The following is a 24,328-nucleotide window of genomic DNA, read 5'->3' as shown; positions in this document are numbered from 1 at the left end:
ACTACTAGTACAGAAAATCAACAAGCACCACCTGCACGGACTGCCTTTTCTGTTTTAATGTCTACTTCCGTGGCAACAAAGCTACCACAACTTAAGGACACAAATGCTGAGCGTTTCACTGGTATAAACAATTTTTTTTATATGAAATAATGTTATTTTCAAACATCTGTCTGACAGTTATTAGAAATGAATTCATGCACCCTCTGACAACTGCAATCTTTCTATAATTTTTACTGCCTTCCTAATAATATATTTAAAGTCTGTTTGTCAAGTACAAATGTTTAAGCTTTGACCGACAATAAACACAGAGCATACACAATATAGCAAAAACTATACATATATAACATACAAAACAAAAGCAGACAATAAAAACATTAAAGACATACATAAACATAACTGCTGTGAGTGTCTAAAACCACGATGCATATACGCTAAGACGAAACTAACAGCAAGAGACCAGAGAGCTTTGACACATACTTTGGAGAAATACGACTATACTTGTGGTTCTGTTATCACACCTGATGGTAAGTTCTAATGATTTAATATTTTATACTTTTATCCAAGTCCTTAATACTTTATTCAAAAATATACCTATACACTCTTCACATACTGAATGCGGTTTGACTCTTACCTTGATTTAGAATCATGTCTGACACTGTCAGAGAGCCCAGATAGTTTTTAATGCTCTTTCATGTCAGATATTGCTTTTTTTAACTGTGATTTTCTCTTAGTACTAGCCATTGCACTAAAATTTTAATGTGAATATTATTTTACAAGTATTCCTGTTTCCTGGTCCATGCTCCCAATTTTTAGTGAAGTCCAAGTTGCTCATTTATCTTTTTATACTAGTTTCTCTGTGTTTATAAAGATAATTATTTACAGATTTAGTTTCAGGTTCTATATGCTATTTGTTGTGTATCATGTCTAGTCACCTTCGGACATTAAAGTTCAATTTTGGATAATTGGTGTTCTATTTAATATATTTTAGGAGACATCCTACAGGGAAAAGTGTTTGTAAGACTACAATTGTCTTGTGCTGTACACATTGAATTCCCATACTATGCCAGCAACATTGGCAGACCAGATATTTGTGCTCATTGTGGAGCCATAGGAGCAGAAAAATCCCAGGAAATGACTGGAAGATTCCGTACTGTTCTACCAGTGTGCCAGCAATGTTTAGCATCTGGAAAGAACATTCCAAAACGAAACCCAGTTAAAAACTAACCAGCAGCTCTTAGTGACATTTAAAATGATGTTTTGCATTGTTTGTTTCTTTTTTGTTAGTTAGATTTCTACATGTATTTAGTGTTATGACATTACTTTATTGACATGTTTCTGCATATTTGAGACACTATTCAATGTCTAACTTTATATTTGTGCATTTTGACAGGTCTTGCAAATATGTTAAGTCTCATTATATATTGAACCCAATGATACTAGTCAGAAAGAATACTCAAGACTTTTAAAATTCTTTTATTAATTATTTTAAAACATTTTTATACATTTGACCTAGTCAGAAAAAATACTAAGGGTTATTCCAGCAAATATTTACCTTAACCCAACACTCCTCAAAAACTCGGAAAAAAACACTTCTTGCACCTTTACATGTGTATCTTTATATTTCATTGAAATTACTCTCATTTAATATATGTTTCAAAATTTGAGTAAATCTGTTAAATTGGTACCCTTATCAAAAACTAATCTAGTCTATAAAACATTTTAAACTTGTTCACAAGTTACTGTATTTCAGTTCATGAGTTACTGTATTTCAGTATTATTATTAAAGTTGAATTTATCGTTTTTCTGTTTCCTATGTGTCAGTTTATAGTGTCATGAATTTCATGAGAAAAAAAAATTATTAGCCTACCTACCTACCCAACTTCAAATTGTTGGGTAGGGTAAGGGGAAACAAAGATATTTTTAATTGCGGCCTAAAGCACTTCTGATCAAAAGGATACTTTCTAATTTGATCTGATCCTGTCAAGCCATTTTTTAAACAGGCTTAATCATTTTTTTTTTTAATAACTAGTCATGGCAAATTGGCATCATTTGCATAAATTGAAAGGCCTCCACAGTAAGATTCTTTTGGTCAAATTTTGTTCAGAGGTGTTTGTCCATAAGTTGTGCAAAGTTTTTGATTTTATATTTTTACTAATGGTAACCAAATTTTATGGTGGCCTAAGCCTACATAAGCACTAGAAAGATTTATATATGATGCTTTCTCAACAGAATTTGACCAAGTTGTATATTTAGAAATGACAGCTATATATTAGGGAATCAAAATCATTTTTATAAATTCTGAAAGGACTTCATGCAAAGATGCTTTCTGTCAAGTTTGGATGAAAAGGCCCAGTGGTTTTTGCAATGGTGAAATAGAAATTGTTGATGGAAGCTCAATGCCTTATGAATGATGCAGGTCCATATCACAAGTTCACTAGGCTTACAGCCACAATAACTAAAACTCAAACTTTACCTAGACGTTCTTAATATAAAATCTCAGACCAAATTTATTTCAATCCATGAAGTTCTGCAAACACTGCTGAGCTGAAATCCTTCCAACATTGCTGGGTAGAAAGTGAAGAGCAAGTTCAAAGTTGAACAAAAGCCATGACTCCATAAAATCTTGCTGGAAAACTGTGAAAATCTAATCTGATGATCTACATTTTCTGAATTTAAATCCTCACCAAATTTGCCTTGAATCTATAAGGTAATTCAAAAGTTACTAAGCAGCTATGAAATCTATATGACATAATAATTATTAAAAAAAGACATGGGTAACAATATATGCCCTTTACATAGATGTGGCAGGAGCATAAATAACCCACTAAAAATTTACGATTATACGAGTGTTGCAAATATTTGACAAGATCGAGATCAATCAAGTTATAAACCTGCACATACAAGAACTCAGATCCTGCAATCATTCACCTACTCACTGTTTGCTCATTTGTTTACTTATAACCAAATTTCTGCTTCTTTACTGCCAAGACTTGTATGGGTTGTCAAATTCAGTATCACAAATCACTTATCAAGTTTTATTTTTTCTTAGGAATTGAAAATGGGCAAAAAGTACCTTACTTTGATCAAATTTGGGCCATGTGGGGGGTAATCCAGACTGTTCTTGGAGTTATTACATTGACTAGTCCAATAAGAACTTGATGGGTGGTGGAATCCTTGAAAAAATGTTCTTTTTTGACACTCACACTTCATTAATAATTTAATGGAATTTTTACAGAAGCTAAATCTCTACAATACTGACCTTCACTAACATCAATGTCCATGAAATTGTCCACTGCAGGCTGCTGAACTATGCGTTTTGGGGAGTCCAATTCCTCCTCACTGTCAGTGCTGTCTTCACTGTTCTCCCTCTCCCCCTCCTCCTCCTCATCTCCTGTTACAGGTAAGCGTCTGCAGAAGGAAGAACTCCAAAATAATATCTGATGTATTTTTATAAGCAGCACACAACATGGAATACATGCAATGAAACAATGACCCAAGTGGGCCTGAAACCACTCACCTAACGTAACTAAAAGGTTGACCATTTTTCACTAAATGAATATAAGTAGCACTGTAAAAACACATAACTATCTCAAAAACTTGACAAAATGTTGCTTATACCTATCTGACTATAGCCCATTAAAACGTCTAAAAATAAAGGCACAATTAATATGCAGTCTCCTGCTCTTCTAGTCATCTTTGATATTGAAGATAATATATATAAAAAATTAAAACTATAACTCCAAGAGTCGGAACAAACTCAGTTAATCAGATGCAAAAGACCACCTCATTAATACATGTTGATTCCATTTATGTCTGAACCTAACCAAGGTCTTGATGCCCATCTTCCAGTTTTGATCAACATCCGATCAGATAAATGGCTTCCTTGGTGGTAACAAGTTCAGTTAATTACATGCAAGATCATCTTAATGATAAACATGACCCTGACACATTCTAAGATCTTAATGATAACTCATTATCTTTCAAGTTTGACAAAAAACTTGTCATAAAATATGGCTCCCAGAGGGGTAACAAGCTTAGATCACGAAAACTGTATCAAGAGTGACAACAACCTCAGAGAATACTATGCAAATTCACTTTAGTATGTTTGAATTTCGCTTATTATTGAAAGCGTCTGTGATCTTAATGATACAAACATACATTCCAAGTTTGATCAAAATCTGATAAAACACTTATGGGCCCCTTATCCCACTGCAAAGGAAAATGTCCAACAGCTGTAACAAGAGTCCCTCAAAGGGAATAATACTCTGCTGGCTAAAAAATAAAACCATTTCTCCGTTTTAACTGACTAGTGCTAAAACCATCATAGATATTCTGCAAGACAAGATTTTCAAATTAGCTGCTGCGCAATACACATATGATGTTAGACTGGCACCATTTTCATTTAAGACAAAAGTAGTCATCATTTGAAGTCTTTTGGTGAAAACCCCACGTCTTAATGATCATCCATTCTGAGGGGAGTAGTGCCTAGAATTTTGACTGGCACAATTTTCATTTAAGACCTGGTGAAAACTATGTCATAATGATCATCCATTCAGGGTGAGTAGTGACAACAAGATTTTTCTTTATACAATTGTGGCAGCCATATTGGATTAATGACTTTTACATTAATGACCATCTAATTTGGGGAGTAGTAGAGATAATATTTTCAATAGAAAATTTTATATTCAAGAGAAAAGATTTTAAAGATGGCTGCTGTGATGTCTATGTTGGACAGAAGATTGGCACTATTTTCTTCAAGACCATTTTCTGGTGAAAACCACATGACCAATTGTTGAAAAAGGGTTATGACAAGATTGTTAAGATGGTTACCATGTGTCTGTATTAGACGTCCCATAAGCACCATTTTTGCTTAGGACCAGCTAGACAGCATAAAATGTTTCTCTGTGAAGACTGCATGTTGATATGACCCATAATGTAGTTGTTCTAGGGTTTAACGCCATTTTTCAGCACAGGATAGGCTATACATGGCGGCCAGTATTAATGGTGGAGGAAGAACCTTGGAAAACCCAAAGAAGAACCACCGACCCATAAGAAGCTACTGGCAGGCTTTCGCATGTACCCATGCTAGCCGAGCCTTGGACTCACAGCCAAGCAGACAGAGGTCCCACAATGTAGTAGTAGTAGTAGCATTAAAGATTTTCACGATGGCCACTATGGTGGCCATACTGGATGTCATATTGGCATCATATTCACTTAGCACCTGTAAGACATCACAAATCTTTCAGTGCAAACTGCATTTTGATATAACCATCCATGTAACAGGGTTGTGAATAGATTTACAGGATGGTTGTGTGGCCAATCAAATGCAACAAGTTTCCACTTTATAAATATGTGTAGGTCTTGCTGACAATATAAATAATCCAACCTCTTGATGATATTAGCCTACATACCAAGCCTGATAACAGTTTTCCATGTGGTAAGGTGCACAGCCAATCAGAACGTCTGCCAATTATATGCAAGATTAACTTGTTAATATGTAAAGAGTGCTCTGAATTAAACACATACATTATTATATATTGACAACATAGATCTATTTTTAACAAGCTTGAAAAGAAAATACAGAAGTCATTCAAATGTTGACAAGCTCAGCCAATTAGATGCATAATTATCTTATTACGGCCAAATAAAAATAAAAAAATATCTGGTTCTGGTTACATTGAAGACAAAAAAAATTAGGGTAGGTAGGCTGGTACAATGGAAAGGTTTTAAGATTAAAAAAATTTGATCTTGCCAGGTTGGGGCTAGTAAACTTCCAACTGATGAATTAGGAATGAAATTGATAACTGGTACAAATGTTTGTATTCTACTTAATTTCAACACATTTCATCATGGGCTTGGTGATCACATACATTGGAAATAGTTTTTTTTCCTGGATGTCCTTACAGGACTCTTAAAAAATATTTAGTTAAATGCATAAAAATATTCAATATTGCCAAATTTCTTTAACAACAAAAACAAACTAATACAAAGTAATTAAGATTAGTTAGGTGAAAGAACTGTCTACAGATTACACTTACTCTGTTCTCTTCTGCTGCGATTTCTGTGCAAATGTAATTTCTTTTTCTTCCCAAATATCCTCATCACTGTCATTGTCATCAAATTGCTGCAGTTTTTCATTACAGGCTTGCTCAAACTTCTCTAAATTTGGCCGCTGATGATGATGAAATGTAAAAAATGGTGGAAGTTATATTCATATTCAACATATGATCTGTCTCAACATTTTTAAATGATTCTTTGTTGCAGGCTCTCAATAACCTTGACATTGCTTGTTGTCATTCAACTGTTTATAAATGGGCATAAATAACTTTCTAGGTTTACTTGTGTATGTGAATTCCTTCACCAACAGGACTCCTAGCATGGTACCTGTCACCATTCATTTTCTCACATGGTGCTACACCTCACATTAGACACATGTTGAAAAACAGGTGGTCTGTTTACAAGCAAATTTTTCGATACCACCATGATCTGTTGAAGAGTTGATTATTTCAAAACGAATGATCTGCTTTCATATTTGTGACCTCTGTTGTTCCCTTATTTATCTCCATTGTGATTTCTTTGGCACTGCATCTCCATACAAGTACTTAACTCATGACAGACAATGTACTTCTTGCAGATAAGTGCTTTAACTTTGAATACAAATAGATTTATTGCTACAAAAATCACAACATATACAGACATTAAATAGAAATTTAAAGTAGCTTAAAGAAAACTAAAAATGGTGCGCATGTTTATCTGAAGCATGTGATAGCTTCCATAACTGCTCTGCCCTTCATTCAAAAGAAAGACTTTCATTACTCCAACCAACATGACCTATTTTATGTCAACATACCACTTTTTCAGCATGTCTCAAATAAGTGGTGTTGCTCTGCATGTTGATAGAAAGTGTTGAAATCATCTGTGCACAAAGCAAATTTGGTAACTATCTATACTGAGATGCTCTCGTGAACAGGCTACAGACCCATCTTTCATGATGCTGAGCTGAACAAATAAGTTTTTATTATAATCAATAAAAGTCCAAGTCAGAAGGCACATTAAATAAGTTCTGACAGGCACTATGTTATCACCCTTTTGTTATGTATATATCATGTGTGCTAATTTTTATGATTATAGATTGTAAAGGTCATTTTTAAACACATTACATAGCTTTAAGAAAGTAGGTTCATACTTTGGGATGAGGTCATTTTGTGCAAGCAAACACCTTATTGTGGCCTTCTGACTTTGGAAGCAGGTCGAAATCTTGTTGGTGAACTTTATGGGATTTGACTTCAGGAAAACCAGGTGACCTAATTTCTGATTGGTTAGCTGCTCAATGGTCTGACCTTGCCAACATTCTGGTTCTGAAATTGCATCTTAGCTTTTTACATGAAGGATGTTTACCTCAGAATTATTTATTCCCCTCTGAACCATCAGTTTTAGTGAAGTCATTTAGTTGTGTTCAGTTTAGATGACTTTAATTTATTATTTCAATTATTCACTGAAATTATGAGGTGCTCATAAACTTAAGGATAAACTAGCTGTTTTGGAATTATTGCGAATTCAATTAATGACATTACTTGGATTATATCATTGTGATACAGCAAGACTGTTAGTACATCAAACTATTCCAGACTACTGGCACATCCACAAAATAGATTGGACTTCATTCAGAATACCAATGGAACCAGTTTAGGATACTCGATACTTTTGGAACATTTAGGACTATTCAGAGTTTCATTCACAATACTGTAATTATTCACTTTGTATTCTTGGGAATATAATAATTGTTGAATTTTGCACAACTTGGTTTTCACTCTTTTCTGTTACTTAGTTTAAGACCATAGAGTTGTAACACTTTCTATATTATCATCATCAAGGTTCTGACAGGAATATTTTTTCACCTTTTCTATATCATCATCAACAACTTAAGCTGATGAGAAGACATGCTGGTTATGGCAAGTCTTTGAAACAAATCTATGTGTAGCAGTAAAAGGTGATAAGGAAGAAGTGCCCGAAGAAAAAGCAAATCTTCACCAATTCTGAAACCGAATTCACTGATATATTAAAATCTGAAAATTTCAAATGGAATTTTAAAAAATAATAATTAAATATTCTTTTATCATATTTAAAGTTTGTATGTATATGATGGCAAGGCAAGTAAACTTAAGTCTGGGCAAATTACATGTTTAGGCAGCTTGGCAAAGAGATTCTTAGAGAAATCTGATAATGCTCGATTTGAGTTAAAGATCACATCCAGTGCCGATTTGTAGTAAGAACTTGCTCTTACATCCTATGTATAAATGTACTTCTAGTTCATTTTATTTAAGTTGTATAATTAGTAAAATGTGTTTGACTTACATTGTCTTCATTTGCATTTATTCCAAAGTCGATACTGGATATTCTTTCTGTAAATGCAGAGCTGTAACCAAAATTAAGAAATGAAAGATGAAATCCAATGTTGTAATAGGTGCAATGTCAACAGACTCTTATATCATCTAATACTTTTCAGTCAGCTGTACATGTGTTAAAATTGGCAATTATTCAACTCTGAATTAATATTCTACTTAGATTATCAAGATAAGAGGCCCAAACAAGTCCAACATAACTCACCTAAACCTGCCTAAACATCAAATGCAAGAGAAGATGGCAAAACAATTGAGGTCAGTTGGTGCTTACTTAAATAATGATGTTAACTGCATGTTGTGAAAAAAAACTTTTTCAAGGTCTGCTTTGGCATCTTCATCCATATTTGATAGCTGATCATTATTTACTCAAAACTGAAAGACATAATGCATGTGATGTTGAAGGTCAAAATTGATCAAAATTTGCAAGTAGTCCATCTATTATTTTAACTAATGCTGGCTGTATCTGATGTGAGATAGGCATTATTTATACATACCTAAAAAGGCTAGGAAGCTTGCTGTCAAATATGGTAAACTTTTGTAAAGATATACCTGCCAATCCTCCCTGAGAGATACAAGCATAATTGTATCTATTTTAAGTTCAAAAAAAGTTTAATTTAGGTATTAAAAAAGTTTAACATGTCTATTACATGCCAGAATGAAGGCACTATGAAAAAGATACATTTAGGTCTACTAACCTGGTTTTTCAGGCAGTAAAGTGTAAGATCCATATGGATTACAATCAGAATACAAACACAAAATATAATAATAATTATAGTTAACACTACTTTAATTATTCTATATGTCAACTTATGTGTCCTTTTTTAATCTGACACGTTTTAAAGTTTGAAAAACTCTATCTGCTCTAAATTTTCCATCATATAACATCCACAATTCACAACATAAAGCAGTTTGCTTTACATGGGGCACCACTTTGTTTAAAAGTACAGACTGATCCACTACTGAATTAGCTTATCAATGTAATGAAACTATGAGGATAAGGTATCTGAAGAAACCCGACTGTTTTCTTGGAAATGGGTCATATACAGTTGCTATAAGCAGCAAATAAAAGAATTCTTATGTGATTCGTACGCATCAGTCTTCTTTTTAAGAATATTCAAAAATTAATACAAGTGGAAATAAAGAGATGAATTTTTTAATATACCAAAAAAGCATAAAATGCAATTAAGTAGAAAAAAGCATAATGATTACGCCAAAAGGTTAATGGTCGGCATTTATATTTAGGGCAATTCCAGTTAAATATACAAGGTACCTAGAGATGGCAATTTAATTCTTAAAAATATATACAAGGGTAGTCTAATTACACAATGAGTTTATATAAAAATGATTTAAAATTTAAATTGCATCAATTGATGGCTGTTCAACCTTAAAAGTACCTCCCCTGGATCCCAAGTCTGTTTTACTGTAAACAGCCCTTAGCAATTTTTTAGATGTCATTACATTTTTTTATTTTTAGTAATAGCACCCATATTTAATGGTATATCTGTATCATTTCTGCAAACTTAAGAGCCCTTCAGAAAAAGGATGCTTTTTGCCAAAGTTGGACAAATTCTGTAGGAGCTTTTCCACTAAGACAACTTGTGACCAAGTGAAGGCACTGTTAATGTGCAGTAGCAACCCATATGTTTAGTTTAGAATTTCAAATAATTTTCATACAAATTTGGAATAATCAGAGCACCTGACATAGTTTCATTTTAAAACTGCCTTTTCTGATACCATGTATGGTAAGATGGAACAGTCGTTGGAGGTTTTGGATAAATCATTTAAAGAATTTCTATATTTAGTAATGGTTGCCATATCTTATGGCAAATCAACATCATTTGAACAAAACTTGGAAGGTCTTAAGCTAGAAAGCTTTCAGTCAAAACCAGTCAAATTCTAGCAAAGCAGCTTCTGATAAGTTTCAAGGATTTATTATTTTTGTGAATCATGACCATATCACATGACTGATCAGCATTATTAATACACACTTTTAAAGGCTTGGATCGTTTGTTGAATTTGAAAAAATTCTATCTAGTGTTTTTCCAGGCATTACATTATGTTATGGTATATCATCGTCATTAGAATAAACCTGAAAGGTATTTATCCAAGGATGCTTCATTTCAAATTGGATCAAAAAATTTCGCAGCCAAATCATTTTTTTAAAAAATTTTTACTACTGGGGATTTCAAGGCTGCTACAAGACAAAATTTAAAGCCCCAATGGAATATTATCTTTCTGTGGAATCAATAGAACCATTTTTCCACTATACTAATTTAAGTATCAATAAAGATATATTGTACAGACCCTACATCTACAAGAAAATAGAATTCAGTCTATTTTTTATTTCTCCTTGAACTCCTGGGTATGTTTCATAAAGTGAAGATGATCACTTATCTTCACAAAATGGTAATTATTTATTGGGTCTTTAAATTTTCAGTTTGGAGCATCAAATATAAACAAAATGGTACCCCACCAATTAAAGTGAACTCAATTAACATAATAAAAATTTTAAACTTTATCTTACAACTGATCACTGTCATATTAACAAACTTACTCTATTTTATCCTCTTGCTCTGAAAATTCTTCCTCGTTGAATCCAAATTGGTCAATGAAGTTGGAGGTCATCTGTTGCAGCTGGTAATCAGAGAATGCCTGATGAATAAACCAGCAACATAATAATGTCACCAGCTACATTGCTAACTTAGGGGCAGGGGAGAAAAAAAAGATACAACCACAAGGCTGTGAAACCAAGAGATAAAGGAAAAGCTGAAGAAAGGAATGGGAATAAGTTTGCTTTAAAAAAAAATAAAGAGAAAAACACTGATTACCAGTATACCCACATTTTCTTCAACTTGGTCTATTATAAGTCATGCCATCAGCAAAACCATTCTACATTTATGAAGTACAGGATGCATCCATGCATGAAATTAATTTCATGGCTTTCTGTAAAGTAAAACTTGTCTTTTACAGCAAGGATACATGCACACTAGTGTTCTTCAGCTATTGGGATTATACAAAATTCTATTTCAACTGTTAAAGTTTATCAATCAGAACAAGTAGCCTTTTGCTATCTGGTCAACAAGAGAGCCACAAAAGAGCACCCACCAACTTTAAAATATGCAAGTATGCTTCCTTTGCTGGACAGCAAGACGATGCCATGGCATGGTATACTTTATCTTTTGACAAGCATATAGAAAATGCCTTTTGTGTGGCACGGTAAAATGATTACACTCGTCATACTTCTAGCTCAACATTTTGCATTCATTTTATATATTAAGGGTCTCCAAAATGCATGGAAAAAACAACATTTAAAGCACAAATAAAATGTAGTTTCACGGGACCATTTTCTCATCAGATTGTATGAACTGTATTTTATCTAATTAAAAGCTAATTTCAATTCTTAAGCAAGCTATGAACCGTGTATACAGTTGTAAATAAGCCAATTACAACATGTGAAATTAAAGTGTTCATATACCCATAGACTAGAATTCTAGCACACATTTCCCTCAGCAGGCTCTGCGATGGAGAATAGATCCTATGCAGCCTCCTGTATGTCATAAGAGGCAACAGTGGCAGAAGCTGTGATGGCAGTGGTTAGCATACCAGACTAGTGACTGAAGGGTGTGGGTAGGAATCATACCTTTGGAATACCTCAGATCAACTGATGGGGCATGTCCTTGGGTAAGGCACTAAATAACTCACTTATGTTGCAGTGTTTACATTAAATGAAAAAAATCTACAATACCGGTACTTTTCTAATCCAGGAAAAAATATAAAATATCTGCTCGTTCTGTGAGACGAGGTTACTAGGGGCCCAGGAAATTTTTAAAACAAGTCTGTTGGTGAAAACCCCATGCTCATTGACCACCCAACTTGGAGAGATAGTGAAAACATTTTTTTCAAGACAGCAACCATATTGGCCATATTAAAAGATCAGCTCCATTTTCAAAAAAAAAAGGATATAAAAACATTTTTGATTAAAACCCTGAGCTGACCTGACTTTTGTTTCAGAAGTAGTCACAATAACAAAATGTTCAATATGGCTACTATATCTGATGTCAGCTTCACACCATTTTCACTTAGGACCTGCTTGGCATCATAATAAGTTTTTCAGTGAAAAGCCCTTACTGATGTGACAATCCAATGAGGAAGAAGAGATGCAAAGTGTGATCATAAGATTGTCCAAAAATGATCAGTGTAGCAGCAATATTTATGTCCAAGCCACAACATTTTCACTGAGGACCAACTAGACCTTGGGATGAATGAGTGTACAGTTAAGGCATTTCTGCAAATTAGTTCAAGAGGTGTAGCAATAACAAACTATTGTAAAAGGTGGACAGATAACTGACAACAAGCCATCCCATAAGCTTTTCTTGTCTATGACCAGTAGAGCTAAAATGTTCCCAATGCAAGTTTGATACTAAAATGGGTCCATGTCATGAAAATTTTATATGAGTGAAGACAGAAGGTTTAAAACCCTTCTAATACATGGCTTCCTACTTAAATATAGGAGACATTTTTTTTCTAAGGAATCATGTATTAGAAGTGTTTTAAACCTGCTTTCTTCACTTGGAACAAAATATTTCATGATCTGACACCATTTTAGGATCAAGTTTGGAGCAGTGCATAGGAAGCAAAAGATGGCTTCCTTTGCAACATGCTCTAGACCAGTGGTTTTCAACCTTTTCAAAAGTGAGGAACCCTTCTTAACTACAACATAATTTTTGCGGAGCCCCCATAGTAATAATTGTGCTTTTAAGCTCCCTTGGAATAACCCCACAACCCACAGGTTGGAAACCAAGGTTCTAGACTGATAATAAGTAGACAAAGAACAAAAAGCAAAATTATCAATACTTGTTGCATGATAGATGTTAGGAATACTTAAGTTTGATGTTTGAAAATGCACACGTTTATTCTCAAATCGTGAATGTGCATTACTTGTCCCTGGGACAAGAAATAGTTTTAGTAAACCAAGTTCAGGTAACTGGACAAGTGGTCCTCCCACCACACCCAGAATTTTGTTCCTTACTGAACTGTGATCGATTTCCCAGCTGTTACAACTATATGGTCTTAAACTGTGCAACAGAAAAAAAGCAAAACCAAAGTGAAAATTCAAAAAGACACTAACAGTATCGTGAATTAAATCAGAACTAATACAAAATGTTCTATCAAAAGTCAAAAGGTACAGAATATTTTCAAATGAATTCTAAGATATCCTGATAAACCAGAATGAATTAATCCATAATGTCTTTGAATGAGTTTTCAATAATCCCAAAACAGTGTTTCAGTTAAAAGTCTATGAGCACTTTGTAATTCCAATGAATCATTTAAATCAACAATTCAAATTATATCTGAACACAACTATAAATGTAAATGTTCTAGCACAGGAGACAGAAACATATAACTCAGAGATATAAATAAGGACCTTCTCAATACTCAAATAAGGAACAACTGGATGGAATTTATCGAATCATTAGGCCTAGACCAGCTGGTAAATGAGCCCACAAGGGTACCAGAAAAATCGAGCACTCTTATTGATCACATTTATACCAACCTACCAGATAATGCGGCTTGTGTTAATGTACCGAATGTTGGTCTTAGTGACCACTATCCTACTTTTTTGACAAGAAAGGTTAAATGCAAGAAACATAAGAAAAATACACACAAAACGATCACTTACAGATCGTTCAAAATTTTTATGAAGACCAATTTCTCAATGACCTATATAAAGTTCCATGGAATATGATCCAAACTTTGGATGATAGATGAAGCCATGAGGGTGTGGACTGACTTATTCATGGATGTAGTATCTAAGCATGCACCACTGAAAGTACATCAAGTAAAGACTGAAATTCAACCTAATTGGCTTACTACTGAAATCCTAGATGCTATTAAAACACGAGACCAATTCAAAGCTATGGGAAACCATGCACAATATAAAGTATGGAGAAATAAAATAACAAGTATGATTAAAAATGCTAAAAAAACTTATTATCAATCATTGCTTGAAAACAAAAAGAGCAACACAAACTCCATTGGAAAGTCTTCAATGACCTTACTGGAGGAACGCACACAAAAAACACATAAAATTCACTCACTTCTGGTAAATGACACCATAGTCACTGATGACACTGGCATTGCAAATGTTTTCAATGATGTTTTCACCAACATTACCACAAAGTTAAAAGAACCAGTGATAGAAAACAACTTTAATGAACTGAAAAAGTTATGCAGCAGCATCATCTCTAGGGAGGTATGTTTCTCTATCCCACCAGTATCGAAAAACTTTGTCAAATAATGTCTCAATGAACTTGATACCAAGAAAGCTAGAGGGCTTGATCAAATTGGTCACGACTTATTAATTTTCTGCCTCAGCTAATGCAGATAGCAAACATTCATAATTAAGTATTGCAACCTCATGTCCCCAAAATATGGAAAACTGCAAAAGTAACTCCTATTCACAAATCTGGTTCTAAGGATGATGATAACTACCGACCAATTTCAATACTATCAAACTTGTCAAAATTGATGAAAAACATGTGCATGACTCATTCATGTCATACTTAACCAAACACTTGCTGTTACACCCTAATCAATCAGGCTTTAGACACAAACATTCCTGTGAGACTGCCTTGATCTCCCTAACTGATAAATGGCTTCAGGCACTTGACCAAGGTAGAATAATAGGATCTGTATTTGTAGATTTCAGGAAAGCTTTTGACATGGTGGATCATGAAATCGTTTTGAAGAAACTGAAAATCTACCAGTGTGATGAAAGAACAATTAAATGGTTTACTTCTTACTTAAGTGAGAGAACACAACATGTTTACATAAATAATGTTCTGTCTGAACCTGGAACAATTAGATATGGAGTACCACAAGGCTCAATTCTAGGTCCATTACTATTCATTTTATTTATTAATGACTTACCACTTTTACTAAGAGACTCAATATCATCTACAGATCTCTATGCAGATGACACAACATTGTCAGACATCCAAAACACAAAGCATGAACTTGAAATTTCTTTACAGAATGCACTAAACAAACTGGAAAACTGGTGCACATGCAATGGCATGGTAGTAAAAACTGGTAAAACTATGATATTACTTATCTCAACATGGCAAAGAAGGACAAATCTTGATAGTAATGAACTATGTTTGACATGGATGGATAAAAATTTGCAAATGGTCTGTCATGATAGACTACTTGGTGTTCTGGTAGATAATAACCTATCATGGACTGAACATATCAAACATATCAGTAAAAAAGTCAATTCAAGTTTATGGCTTCTCAGCAGGATAAGACATTTTCTCCCTGGAAGGCACAGAAAACTATTTTATAACAGTTACATACAACCCTATTTAGACTACTGTAATACAGTATGGTGTAATTCAAATGATAAAAACATAGCAAAGCTGGCACATCTTCAAAAAAAGAGCATTTAGGCTAATATCAATCCAGAAAGAAAGCAAGGAAAATTTAGCTGGATGGTTAAAAATATTACCTATTAAAGACCGAATCTGTTTGAGAAAAGCCAAATTAATGTACAGGATATCTCATAATAGTGCTCCTGAATATTTACAATCACTATTCCAGTATAGGCTACCTGGTAATACTCCCCACCTGCGATCCATGTCTACTAAATAGTATAAAATTCCCAAACCAAATAAGGAGTTATTTTAAAAAAAGTTTGAATTACTCTGGAACTTTGCTCTGGAATAGTATTCCAGTTGAGTTTAGAAATGCCCATTCTATTTCCTTCTTCCAAACCCAATATATCCAGTGGCTTCAGAGATGCAGCTAAAATAAATAAATTCCTTTGTATGAGGGCCTCAAGGTAGATTAATTCTTAGCTAATTGTGTTACCCTCTTTAAATAAGGTCATCATTATTATTATTATTATTATTATTATTATTATTATTATTAAATGATTCCAAAGACTTATATTAAACCAAAAGGAATAACAGTTTACCAAATTCTTTATATACATATTTCACTTGATCTATATTGCAACAGAGGTTCTGGAAAATAAAATTTTCCTAATGGAAAATAAAATCAAATTGAAAACAGGAACTTTCTAAGCTCATAAAACAAGTTGTGCCCTAAACTCAAATTTTAATAAATATATTGTTTACTTCTTCAAAAACTGGGTAGACAAAAACTTCATTTTCATAACTCTCAGTCGTGGATATGATAAAAGTCAGGTACACAATAAAAATTAAACTTACACAGTACCAGTTTACTATTCAGAGAAAGCAAGTTGAGTAATTGTAAGATTCCATGCAACTGCTAGAATGTTCACATGCATATACTCACTTAGCCAAACCTTCAAAAATGTATCACCAGTGTTTTTTTTTCTATACGAGAAGGGACACGTTGAAAACCAAGGTAGACAAGTAGTGTGACAATTTTGTTCCATGCTAGCTAGTGTATTGTTTGTATCACACTCTGTACTATTTAGGGTGAGAAGATAATATACATTCTTCACCCTAATATACTTCCAAGTGCATTTGTACCAGGAATACCTCACACCACCCACCCACACTCCACACATATAGCATACATTCTGTGAAAAACAACTGCAAATTTGGGAGAATGTGAACAAATGTTTGAACATATTTATCATATACATATTAAAAGGTACCTAAATGTTCGAACATTATTCATATACCATCATTTTACAGTATTTGAAGAAAATATTGTCTTACCTGTTGCATAGCAGTATCTTGTGGGAATGGAATGTCACGGAAGTCTGCATCATCATCTTCACTACTGGAAGCCAGGGGATGTCCTCGAACCTTGGATATAAAAATAAATATTTTCTACTATGTATAAATTGATTGCACACCGAATTTATTTCCTCTCGAGTCAAATATATTACAACCGCTGATCAATTTTTAAAGCAAGAATATTCTCCATTCTCATTTGGAACTTGAATTAGCTAGCTAGCTCATCTGAATTCTGAGTAATGCAAACTGTTATTTTCATACTAACTTTGAGGAGATTTGGAGCCCTGACCTTTATACCCCAGAAACTGAAGATTTATTAGCTTAAGTGCAAGCAATCTACAAAGTCTGGCCAAGGAACTTGCTGCAGATCATTAGTTTCTCTGTAAAACCCATTTTTCTTACAATGATTTACAATGATTTTACCTTTCCAACTCTAAATCAACGGACCTCTTCCAGGCCTTAAGTGCAAACCAACCACAGAATTTTATCATGGTACATTATCTAGAACTAATGTTATTGTGAATTAACATTGGTCATTATCAGTTACAATGACCTTGACTATTGTTCATTTGGCCCTAAAATCAGAACAGTTCTCCCTCAGAACAAGTGTAAGCCATCCTGAAATGTTTTAAGAGTAGATGGTGGACAACTCAAGTTACACTGCAGACATGAAATTAGTAATAGCCAGACAACATCACAAGATCATATGCTTTGCATTATGGCCAGTGAATACAATTTATTTAATTGCTACCATTATTAAATTACATGTTTAGAAGAAGCAAAAAGGATTTTAGAAATTCACATTCAAAGGATTCACTACAAACAGGAGAAACTAAAGATCCTGGTACAAATAAATTATTTCAATTTTCAATAAGTGCCAGTTGATACTATATCAATTTAGTTCTTTCACTGCTTGAAACCTTTCAAGGTAAATGAAAAAAACAAAACAAACAATAATTGAATTTTGCAGGTAGGGAAAGATCATTTAAATTTTAACCATTAGATTCAATGCACATCCATGTACATGACTGAAAATGTGTGCTTACCAACTCGACTGTGTTTTTCTTGTTTGTTTCTGCAAGGTCACCCGATAGAAATCCTTCCCATTTTTTCTTATATTGTTCTGGGACTCCTGAAATGTACATTTTCACAAACCTCCTGACCAAGATTTTCATCACAACTTGAGCACACGTGTAAATAGCCAATACTAAAAAATTTCTGTTGATAGTTCAATTTATATGGTATTGTTTAAGTAACAATCATATTGCACATCAATTTAAACAGGTTACTATGTTTTATTTGTCAGTTGCAATAGTTTTTGGGGTTTATTTGTTGCAATTTCTTTCTTCTTAGAATGGTCCCAAACTTACTGCTAGACTGGAACCAAGTTTTTATTTTATTATGAAGTGAATGACAAAGAACTTTACTGGGACACAGCTTAAATGGCAATTAACAGAGACTGCCAAGGTAAACATCATGCAGATCATCAACTGCTGTTTCCTCTAATTACATCAATCATTTCAAGTTATTAAGAACTGAAAATAGTAACCTATGTACTTATAGTAGATATTATTTATTACTCAAAAATGAAACCATATATATGAAATTATGTACAAAACACTGATATTATCTAATCTCAAATATAATTAAGCATCATTTGAAACTGACAGCTACCTGACAGTTCTGTAGCTTTTTCAAAATGGTTTTGTTTTAACAGCTGCTGGCCAACTTCCAGTAGTTTATTAAAGTCAATTTCAAACACTATGAACTGAAATACTCCCATTCTTATTACTGAGGCTTTTTTATATTAGAACTTAACAGATCTATTTCTGTCAATAATGATTAAGGAGCCGAAAGCTTCCTTTAAAAAAAAAAAACTGTTTTATTGGACCCCATCCCATAACTCAATAATCATCACCATCTCCCACTTCTTCCATCTGTCTGTTTCCACATCCGCATTCTATGTCCAGAATTTATATTTGCTGTCTCCTTAGTTCTGTGTCCAAGTTTTAGGTTTTTCATCTCCTTGTTCTGTTGCACAATTTTGTCATCTCCTTGTGTTACACCTTTAGCTTGGGTCTCTTCGTTCATTGTTCCACTTTTTGGCTTGCCACCTCCTTGCCATCTCTTTTTCTTATGTCCCAGTTTTGTTGTCTCCTTGTTCTGTGTCCTGGTTTTAGTCTTGCCACCTCTTTTTCCTACGTTCCAGTTTGTAGTCTCCTTGTCTGTGTCCTGGTTCTAGTCTCGCTCTCTCTTTATTATACTTCCAGATTTTAGCATTAGCCAAGCAGTCCAAGTTCTAATGATGCCTGTGGCAGTATATTCAAGTTACACATCTTCAAAACCTAACTACTGTTTAAATGAGTGATCAGAATTGATGGTGTTCCTGCCATGGAACCTAGCTAACAGATATAGCAGCATACATAAACTTTCTAAATTGCTTGAGATGATCAAAGATGGTACACTAGTGCTCAAATTATAAGCTCTTGATTCAGTATCAAGACTATTCCATGAGTGCTTGTATTGGCAAGTCAAAAGTCTCTCAACAAAATTATGTTAACAATAATCCAGTCTGAAGTTGTTTCTTTCTTTGCAGGACATTTGAAATCTGAAAACAAAAGCCTTCCGAAGATCAGTATTGTTGCTATGCCAATCATATGCCAATCAATTCCTGCAGAGTAGCAATAACAATGATTTTCAAGATGGCTTCCATGGTAGCCATATTGGATGTCAGATAAGCACCATTTTCATCAAGGACAAATTGGTGATAACGAATCTTTAAGTGAAAACCCACTGTTGCTATGACTATAAATTCTGGAGGATTAGTGATAATTTTTTCAAGCCTGACACTATGGTGGCCTTATTGATGTGTTTGCAATACCATAGTCATTTAGGATCAAGTAGCACATGGGACAAATTTGTATGTAAACTTTCATGGCAATCCTCAAAGTTGTTTAGGAGGACTAGTGATAACAATCTGGCATTAACAGATGGATGGATGACAGACAACAGACCACACAAAAGCTTTTCAGGTCTATGTCAATAGAGCTAAATTATATTTCGGCTTCTTTTTGATTAATTATTTCCATCTTTTCATACTTTCAATAATGTAATCTAAACTTAGTTTAAATAAATTACAATATAATGCTTCTTCTGTGCCTATTTCAAGGCATATGGCCTTAAAAAATAAATACAGGCACATAAACATAAACCTGCTCCAAATCACAAAGACTAGCTTTGTTATTTATGGGTGTTCATATTGTCAGACATGCCTACCCTAAAAAAACGTTTTTGAGGGACACCATCACAAAACAATGTGGGACAACTTAAAGATGAAGGCCATAAGTATGTTGGCACAAATAAAAAAAAACCTAAATTCTCTAAAAAGATCACTAAATACCAGTAATGCATACAATATATATTTATATACAAAATCAACCTATTAAATATATATATATATATATATATATATATATATATATATATATATATATATATATATATATATATAAAGTTAACTCAATTCATGTTAAGGGACCGGTAGTAAGCACTTTTCAGGTCCTGTGGCTTCTCTTCAGTGTAGGTTCTATCTATAACTGCCCCTGGTCACATTTTGACATTAAAATTGTCTCTACAGTATCTGTAATCAATTTAATCCTGAATTCTGGGGGTTTTCCCCTCGCTAAATAGAAAATTTGCTTACAGTGTGCATATGATTGAGGTATTGTTGTTAATGAAAGCATCGTTTTAGGCAATATTTAGAAGACAGCTGTTTCATCTTCCTTTAAATGGCCAAGAGCAGCCCAGACTTCATCTGTTCTACATCTTGTATATAAATGAATATCTGTAGATACTGTGCCAGTTCCAACTTCACATCTGTTCTACATTTCATATATAAATGAATATCTGTAGATACTGTGCCAGTTCCAACTTCACATCTGCTGCAATCACTCTCAAAGTTAATAATACTGAAAATCTTCTCCAGAAATAATTCAAGGATGCCATTTTGGATTCTAGAAGCAATGCTGGATCCAAAGTTAAAATCCTTTGAAAAATGTATCCAAGTCCTCATCGACAGAATGAGTTCCATAATAATATCTATTAACTTTCACTCTAATTACATCAGACTTGGACATAGTAGATGCAGTTTTGCTAAATCCAGCCAATGATGGAAAAAAAATCCCCAAAATTTCTTTCAGCATTTCACTTCTTTTTCAAGGTCAGTGAGATTTTCCTGAAATATGTCTGCGTATATCAAACATTCATCCAGACTTTATTGAAAAATCAGAAACACAAATGCCACAGAAAGTGTTCGCATTTTTTCCTGGCTTTCTTAATTTGTACTCATTGGTGTATTCTTTAACGTTGTGAGCATTTTTTCAATGTAGATTTTTAATCACTTCATTGATATACAAGTGTTGTTTTTTTTTTTTTGAAGCCACAATATTTTGTCCAGAATCAAAAAAGCAACAGCTTGAAAACAGAAGAATCTGTGCATGCAAACTAGTAGATTAGATGCACCTAGAACACTCATATTTGGAATGGGTATTTAAACTAGCACGCATGTGAAAGGTTGATAACACCCTGTTCACCAGCTGGTCTTGGCGTATTTAATGACATGCAGATTTTTTTAAACCCACTTTTATGGATTGAACACTAAGGACAATTTAGGCATTTTGTGGGACATGTACGCAAAATGCTGGATGGTTGGCATGTCTGCACTTTGTAAATTGACTGTCAACATAAAACTTAAGAAAAAACATGGATAGTAGGGTCATTTTGTAAAGGAGGGAAAAATTGGTAGTTGGACAAGTACATAGGAAAAAGTAGGAAGAGTAGGAAAAACAAGGGACACCAGACTGACTGCAGATTAAGTATATCCATTTTCCTGCTGACCTAAAGACTCCTGCACTATCCTGGTCCAGCACTGTACATCTCCATTTTTTAATACTAATTATGGTAGTAACATATGGTTCCGCTCTCATTTCTTTATACTTCTTATGTTAGAACTCTATGTATACATGCCTAAACCTAGAGCAGTATAAATGTACCCTACATGACGAAATAAAAAAGCATAATCTGAGCATAAAATGTGTAATCTACATATTATATGCCATAATTACAATAATCTTTAAGAAAAATTTACATTTAATTTTGCTACTAATCTGACCTGCTGCTGGTTAAAATTCTTATTATAAATAGGCAAAATCCAAGTGGATTACTATCAGAATAAAAACAATATACTAACAAACTGTTTATGTATAACGCTCACTTCAAACAGTCAACATATCAAATTTTCACTGAATGATGGTGAAGTCAAGTTCACAATCCTCCAGTAGGTATTACGATATGCTGCATTACACCTCATATTCTTTTAAAATTTGTAAAGCTCTACTGATTTGTCCTTCTGATGGTCTGATATGTTTTGAAGCTTAAAAAGATCACTGTCCTCTTAACATTTTTCTGTCATATAATAAGAGACACATCAATAAAGCCAGCTTTGCTTAAACTCTGGCAATATATGTTTTTTACTGGTGTAGGCTGTTCCATTACCTATATATGTTATCAAATATAATGAATCTGTGAGATAAGTTTCAAATTAATAAAAAAATGTTTTGAAGTTGAAAGAGATCCCTCTTCTCCAACATGTTCCGGTCATTCAATATCAACAAGTCACTGTGATAAAGCCTGTTTTGCTCAACATCTGGCACCATTTTTAAAAGCAAAGACTGGTCAACTACATAATTGTATTATTAAACTATAATAAATATGTGAAACAAAATCTTCTAACTGAAGAAGAAAAAACTTTTCCTGCAATAGTGACATATACAGCTGCTACAAATAGAAAATAAGTACATATAGGTTTACAATGGACAAACGTACTCTAATGCTATACTTACATACTTCTATTTTTCATGATTCTCAAATTTATATGATGAGTAAAATTAATGAGATAATAAAAATATCAAACACATGACTTTATAGCTTTATTTTTCTTTTTCTTTAATGTATAAAAGAATCTAAATCCATACAAAGGCATAATTAGGAGTGAAGAAGAATCTAAATCCATACAAAGGCATGCACAAGGCATAATTAGGAGTGAAGAAGAAAAAAGTGTATGCCTATGGTAATGCTCCCTAACATTATACAGTATCTTTGCTACACTTTGTTTCCATGGCAACACAAAAAGTGAATGCTGAAAATCTCCTGTATCAAACAGCACCTCTATGCAACATGCCTGATGTGTGTACCAAGTTTGGCTGAGTGAACCTGAACATTTTGCAAGTTATGCTCCAGAATTGAAAACATATGGATATAACAACAGCTATATAGGTGTGAGTATTGCCAGGAAAAATGTATTGCAATATAGCATGTCTGTATTGAGATATGAATCAATATGTATTGGTCATATCATTTATGATTTCTAATGTAAAGCTTGCATATTATGTACTGAATTAATGAGCAATTTCCTTACATGTAATAAAATCTTGAGAAGAAAATACCAGCATTTTGCTTTTTATTTCACCTAAACATCCATTAAATATAATAATCACATCATTGATTTAGAAAATAATAAACACATATCAAGGTGAGTGAAAAGTTCAACCAACCTAAACAAAGGTCTTTTGGTCTACAAACTAAATCAAAGATTTGCAACTTGCTGTACAATCATGACAAAGGACAAAATAAGCAAAAATACATGAAATCACATATTATCACGTCAACAAATGTCTTGCTTTGATCAGAATGATTAATAATTTAGTAAATTAGTAATATCAATAACTCTAATACTTTGTTATTTCAACCTACAAGACTAATTACTTGATCAGGCAGCTAAAAAAAATTCACAGAAGTGCCAGGATTTTTTGACTAACAAAATATAACTTTATTACTGATAAAAACTATGTTTTTCATGTACAACTTTGCAACAATGTAAAACTGTAACTTCATCCAAACAAGAGAACACAAAACATGGCATTTTATCTTGCTCTTTGATACAAATAATCAGCAAGTGATTGCTTTTTAACAAGAAAGTATATTCATGCTCTCTGGCCATTTAACTGACTCCATCCAGGTCCAGAGTTCATAGTGTTCACGAAGGAGATGTTATAATATGGTCATGTTTTTCTTGAGTACTAGTAGCACATCATCACTCTTTGCACTGATTTCTGCTCTTTAAAATAAAACATGCAT

General features: G+C 33.5%; 1 protein-coding gene across 2 annotated transcripts in view; it reads right to left on the bottom strand.

Annotated features, from left to right (window-relative positions):
• Positions 1 to 24,328, bottom strand: part of LOC149801180 (serine/threonine-protein phosphatase 6 regulatory subunit 3-like) — a 108,413-nt gene that overhangs the window by 34,810 nt on the left and 49,275 nt on the right. Inside the window, exons 15-20 of one of the 2 annotated variants that reach the window (XM_089955211.1) lie at positions 18,181 to 18,266; positions 17,114 to 17,203; positions 10,957 to 11,054; positions 8,356 to 8,416; positions 6,039 to 6,172; positions 3,260 to 3,408 (exon numbers count right to left, since the gene is read on the bottom strand). In XM_089955211.1, the coding sequence (XP_089811337.1) occupies positions 3,260 to 3,408; positions 6,039 to 6,172; positions 8,356 to 8,416; positions 10,957 to 11,054; positions 17,114 to 17,203; positions 18,181 to 18,266 (618 nt within the window). The remainder of the gene's footprint in view (positions 1 to 3,259; positions 3,409 to 6,038; positions 6,173 to 8,355; positions 8,417 to 10,956; positions 11,055 to 17,113; positions 17,204 to 18,180; positions 18,267 to 24,328) is intronic. The other variant, XM_089955212.1, reaches the window with a different exon arrangement.

The sequence above is a fragment of the Sinohyriopsis cumingii genome, chromosome 4 (assembly GCF_028554795.1).
Source record: "Sinohyriopsis cumingii isolate HCF-2022 chromosome 4, ASM2855479v2, whole genome shotgun sequence".
Classification (NCBI taxonomy): domain Eukaryota; kingdom Metazoa; phylum Mollusca; class Bivalvia; order Unionida; family Unionidae; genus Sinohyriopsis; species Sinohyriopsis cumingii.
The sequence above is the reverse complement of the archived record's forward strand: the minus strand, read 5'-3'. Positions and strand labels throughout refer to the sequence as shown.